At 45.7% G+C, this 5,892-nt stretch overlaps 1 protein-coding gene across 1 annotated transcript in view; it reads right to left on the reverse strand.

Moving 5' to 3' along the window:
* Positions 1 to 527: 527 nt before the first annotated feature.
* The window catches only part of fscn2a (fascin actin-bundling protein 2a, retinal), a 6,281-nt gene continuing 916 nt past the window's right edge, over positions 528 to 5,892 (reverse strand). Inside the window, exons 1-5 of the mRNA XM_062448975.1 lie at positions 5,543 to 5,892; positions 1,658 to 1,814; positions 1,438 to 1,559; positions 1,011 to 1,178; positions 528 to 878 (exon numbers count right to left, since the gene is read on the reverse strand). The exon at positions 5,543 to 5,892 is cut by the window's right edge and continues 916 nt beyond it. Coding sequence (XP_062304959.1) covers positions 673 to 878; positions 1,011 to 1,178; positions 1,438 to 1,559; positions 1,658 to 1,814; positions 5,543 to 5,892 — 1,003 coding nt within the window. The 3' untranslated portion in view covers positions 528 to 672. The remainder of the gene's footprint in view (positions 879 to 1,010; positions 1,179 to 1,437; positions 1,560 to 1,657; positions 1,815 to 5,542) is intronic.

A 5,892-nucleotide genomic window follows, 5' to 3' on the forward strand; every position in this document is an offset into this window, starting at 1 on the left:
GTGAAGGCAGGGAGCGCTTCCCCAAGTACATCCATTCCGCCAATGTTAAACCTGTTCTCATGTACTGTATATGAATAAATGGTGAAATCAATCACGTGAGTGTCTTGACTGAACGGAGGACAGGGAATTTATTAGCTATGGGAAGAGTTTGTAATGCATTTGTATTGGTTTTACAATGTGTGCCTCAAATTGAAGACGTTGTTGTATATTTCATGATGTGGGGAATGTCACTTGGAAAATAAAGTAGACGTTAGGTTTCGGGGGGAAAAAACACACACACATAAACAAAGAACTTCCTAACATTTTTCACTTTCTCCCAATAGAAAACAAGAAGGTCACCATGCAGCTCCCCTTTCTCTCTCTCTCTCTCTCTCTCTCTCTCTCTCTCTCTCTCTCTCTCTCTCTCTCTCTCTCTCTCTCTCTCTCTCTCTCTCTCTCTCTCTCTCTCTCTCTCTCTCTCTCTCTCTCTCTCTCTCTCTCTCTCTCTCTCTCTCTCTCACTGTGTGTTCTTCTGTCTCTTTCTTACATACAAACAGTGGTGAAGGTCTGCCCCGGTCTGGTCAGTCTATGTGTCTGTGATGGGCTTGACATGAATGGGTGCAGGTCCTCCCTCTCTCCTCCTCTTCCTCCTCCTCCTCCATGCTCCTCCGACCCCAAGCTAGCCCAGGGGGCTCAGTATTCCCAGAGGGAGGAGCTGTCAGAGTCGGCAGCATCACTCTTCAGCGTGCCTCCCTGATCCCCACGCAGGTACTTGCCATTGTTGCCCTTAATGCCCACACGGCCATGTTCCAGGAACTCCATGTAGAAGTCCTCAGGCTTGTCTCCGTCGGAGCACACGAGCCCACTGCTGGAGACATACCAGAACTTTCCGCCCACGCCTGTGGACAGGGCACAGTCATTAGTTGAGGTGAGGGAAGAGCAATGTATTTTACTGAGGGTAAGTTAGTCAATGTTAGAACACACATGCACACTGTCACATGGAGCAGGCCTTGTCATAGACCCACACTGACTTTTTATGTGATAGGCTCCGTCACTGAAGAGCAATGAGAAGATGTCGTAGACGGAACGGTTCGAGTCTAGCGTGTTGGAGTTCTTGTGGTGACACACAAATCCGTTCTCTCCTCGAAGGATCAACATTGGGCGGTTGATGAGTTTCATCAGGAACAACTCGTCATCACCTGCAACACAGACGCCTGGTTTCAGTACTTCATCTCCAGCTGTGATCTGGAAATCTATCCTAATGCCTGACTATCATGCAGTACAGTTCATGATCATTTCAGTATTCTCAGTCTTATTTCTGAGGTGACTGAACAGCTCATGATCATTTGAGTATATTTAGTTCAGTGTCCGGGGTGAGAAAAACACAATCATTTTAGCCATTAAAGGATCCACGGCAACTAAGTATGGAGATCAAAGGATGGAGATCAAAGCTCTCACCTACAGAATCGCTGACTGCTGAAAGCTGCCCGTTCTTTTTGGTGCAGACATACTTCCCGTTGCTGGCCTTGAGAGCCACTCTCCGGCCGAGCCATTCAATGTCAAACATGGTGTTGGCGTCCCTGTAGGGGGATGTGTGAAGGGCAGGCAGGGGTCACAAGCTTCATTTTAACACAAGCACCTGAATTCCATTACCAGGAGCTGAATACCACATTCTTACACTTCTGTCGCTGTGGACTGTATCCCGCCGTGAGACACCAGTGTCCAATAAGTGCCTCCGTTGGTCCGGAACATGCACTTCTTGCTCTCCTTGTCAATCTCCATCTGGAACGTCTCCATGTCTGTCTCTACATCCTGATTGGCCGAGATACTCACCCCTGGTCGACAAAAGAGAGGAAGAAAGCCGACAGTTCCAATTATTGCACCATTACTCCACGGACAATGAGTATAAAGACGCTATCTCTTTTTATAAGCCATTTAGAACCCTAAGCATTTAAAGGGAAATGTGAACACAGTGAAAATGTGACATCTAATTATTAACCTGTCAACAATCCCCTATAGTTACATTGTCACCACAGGATCAGACATAAGCCTCTCGTCCTATTCTCCTCAACCTAATATCACCTTCAATCTGCAGTGCTATTGAGAGCTGTACTGCATTGCTTCTTAGAAAGAAGTACAAAAATATAGCTGAAGAACTATGTATATTATAGGTATAGGAAATGTCGATCTGTATCAATCTGTTCATTTGGATATATATTCATATATATTATGAATAGTACATTTTATAAAGTAAACATTCCTGTATAGTATGTGATGCCTCTTGAAATAGGTACATGAAAGTAGAGAGATTTGGCTGATGTGACCAACTGCATTATATTATACATCTCAATTGCGTTATATTGTATGCTATTTTGGTATTTTGAAGTGATACACGGCCTACATTTATCTGTGAGGTATTGGTGCCTCGAGGTGGCGTGGAGCGACCTTGGCACTGCATTTGTGCGCCCTCCTGCTGGGCAGATGAGCCTGTCACTTGCCCTTCTGTCTTATCCTGCCACTTTATCTGTCTTACAAACCCTCCTTGTCCTGTCGGAGCAGATACTTGGAACCACCGAGGCATATGCTCTGATAGATCAATAGAGATCGGAGACAACAGCTGATCAAACACGATTGATAGCACATTGTTCATAATGTCCCTATATAGGTTACTTGTACATTAAGTGTTGATTCATTCAAATACCCCAGGAGCTTGACACTAACCCCTGAAACACGGTTAGAACTGTGCACCTCCAGTTCTCGAGTATCTGATACACTCACATATGCTGCATTATTCATACTGTACATTGAATCATCTGATGAATGAGTCAAATTTCAAATGTAAGTGGTTCACTCGGGTTCACTCGTCAGCCCGTGCCCCATCCCTCAGCCCGAGATTGTGTAATAGCATTATGTGCTCCACGTGGAGCTTCTGCAGAGCAACAGCACGGTAAACCTTCAGTGTGCGGTCGGCATTTCCATGTTCCTTTCCTATCCTATACTTTATGTGAATGACATGATAAATGTAAAACTCGAAATGGATAAAAAGCCATCAGTCTTCTAATTTGCCTCAGATTTAGATGTGACTAAATGACTCAATTGAAGCTCTACGCATTGTGTGCATAAGTACCCCTGTTGGATTTACATCCTGCTTCACACAATGTCACACTGTATGGTGTAACCAAAGCACCTAAAAGACAAGACTGCTTCTGGTAAACATCCCCCATATTCTAACAGCCTTTGAAACAACAAGCACCTCTCTGGTTATCCAACAGCTACAGCAGCTGCAGGCCTGCCTACACCCCCTCCATGACCCCACGTAAAACCCCAGTGTCTGTCCGCTCAACTGAATTAGTGTGAACATACGACCCTTACAGTAGACTGCTACTGGTCTGCTAGCTGTGGTTCAATTTAGATGCCACAGAAATATCCCCTCAACCTTTCTCTTAAGCCTGTTACCACCCTAATCCCACACACCCAACCATGCTGCTCCTTCGCTTGCGCTAATTCCATCTGTGGTGAAATGCAAATCTTCACCACAGGGCCCACTAAGCAGCTTTTGTTGTTCCTGGTTCCTGAAGAAGGAAAAATAAATGTGTTGGAGCTGAAGCTACGGGCAAAATCCTGCCAACATCACACGGTTCAGACAGGGCATCTTGTGTGGGCAGAGTTGTCAGGTGGGGGCATCGTAGTCAAATTGTTTTCAATGTGACCTGAGGATCATTTTACTTCAAGCAATATGCAAATTCCAAACATACTCTTGGGTATGTTGGAATAACATTGGGGTCATTTTAGTTTAATGCAGTAGTTCAAGACCAGTTGGCGAGCATGAGATGCCAGTTTGGTGCTTAAGGAGAAATGTCATCAACGTGACTTTGCCCCATTAGTATATAATTACAGCGACATAAATTAATTGACATGCAAATGGCCTAAAGTAACTTTTTTCTCCCAAGGACGTTGTGAAGCAGTATGATATCAAACAAGTCATACAATATTGGTCCTCAGTCTTTTAAGTAAGCATCAACCTAGCACAATAATAACAATCATTATAAAAAAAAAACGCTTCCACTGTTGTTGTCATTGCTCTTCAGCCTTTCCACCTGTCTTTACCTCCTGTTCAACAGCGCAGATCCCAATGTCTGCTCTCCAACCCAAGTCCATCCCCAGAGCTGACTCTGGACATGGTAACTAATCTGTCTGGACACAGCTCCCATTTTAACCAGCCTATCGCTGTCTGTACGGCCTAATGGCCCGCAAGCTGCTACACACACCATGGAGAGACCTCATTACAACCACTTGTTGTTGGAAAAATAAGTCCACTCTCACTGCAAGGATAAGGTCTGGGAGCGACCAGTATCAGTCTAACACTATCATCAATCCTGGTTCTGGTCACTGCTAATTAAAAAACACCCTCTGGATGTGTGTCATGGGAGTCATCTGCCCTTGTCCTAATCTTCAATGGACACACAGTGAAAATGACAAAGCCCATTACCACAATTACCCCTTACGGCAGGCAGCTCTCAACCACTCCCTGGATCACAGGGTGTAACCATGGATCCCTCTCAGGTCTACAGGGACAAGTGTTGCTCAACTGCTCATGTGTATGAATTCCGGCCTTTTTATGGTTCATCTGATTGCTGTGTTGAGTGCCATGGTTTAAACCTACATTGTCAGTGTCAGTGCCAAAGGTATTGACACCAGTGTAGGAGTTTATATTTTTGGTGTACATTCGTTGATGGCATGTTCATCACATTTGGGTAAAGAACGTGTCATCCCTAAACCACCACTAAAGCGTCGGACACTGAAAAAGCCCCACATGTCCTAGGACTAGTCTCAACCTTAGGACGGAGCACAATACAGAGTTTGTTCTCACGGTACAACATTTGCTTCTTACAAACCCAAGCAAGTGATTTGTAAACACGTTTTTTCTGTTATACAGCAAGGCGTTCAATAACAGTACAAAACAGCTAAGTGCTCTGTTTTTCACATGGAAGCCCACACTTACGGTTGCCTCAGTGTTCTGTTTCAACAGGAAAGGGACTTATTTCTCGTTCGGACCGTTCAGCATGGACAATCAAGCAATCGGGCTTCTATGACAGTGAAAACTCTTTCATCCTGCTCTTCTCCTGCACTGACAGATTAGAAGATACCTTTAACATAGCACGGTGACAAAAAGCCTTTCCGGTGTGCAATTCCCACCCATACACTATAGGCAGTCTCTTCAACCATGTGTGAAGCTTTGCAAGTGGCAAAAGCAATTTCCATGTAATTATGGCCCACTTTAAGAACCAACAGCTTCCCATATTGATCATGCAGTCTTACACATTTAAATGGAAGGTATAAAACACCTCTTGTTCGGTTCCCGGCTGTGCCAAATGACGTTGTGTCCTTGGGCAAGGCACTTCACCCTACTTGCCTTGGGGGAGAATGTCCCTGTACTTACTGTAAGTCGCTCTGGATAAGAGTGTCTGCTAAATGTAATGTAAAAAACGAATCTTTTTGTCTTGCAGAGGTATGGTAATACACGAAACACGTGGTCATCCTCTCAGAGGTATAGACTGATTACCTTGCTTGACTGAGACAAATCTTTTGTTGGCAGCCTGGAAAAGTACTTGGGGGTGACTCTCCTCGAGGTCGAACAGCTCATCCTTGCCGGGCTTGGAGCAGCGTCCCGAGCGCAGTGTGCCGGTGGGGCCCATGGGGGTCAGGTACTTCCCATCGCAGTCCTTGAACGCCAGCTTGCCAGACTTGAGCTCCAGGGTGAAGGCGGTGGCGGGGGCGTTCGCCTTCACCAGCTTGCCGTCGTTGCTGAGGAAGCGGCTGTCGCACGTCTTCAGGCTGTACTTGCCCTCCGCGTACACCAGGGTGACCAGGGAGTCCACCCCCCAGGGGATGTTACTGGCCACGGAGATCTCT

Source organism: Osmerus eperlanus, chromosome 2, assembly GCF_963692335.1.
Source record: "Osmerus eperlanus chromosome 2, fOsmEpe2.1, whole genome shotgun sequence".
Taxonomy (NCBI): domain Eukaryota; kingdom Metazoa; phylum Chordata; class Actinopteri; order Osmeriformes; family Osmeridae; genus Osmerus; species Osmerus eperlanus.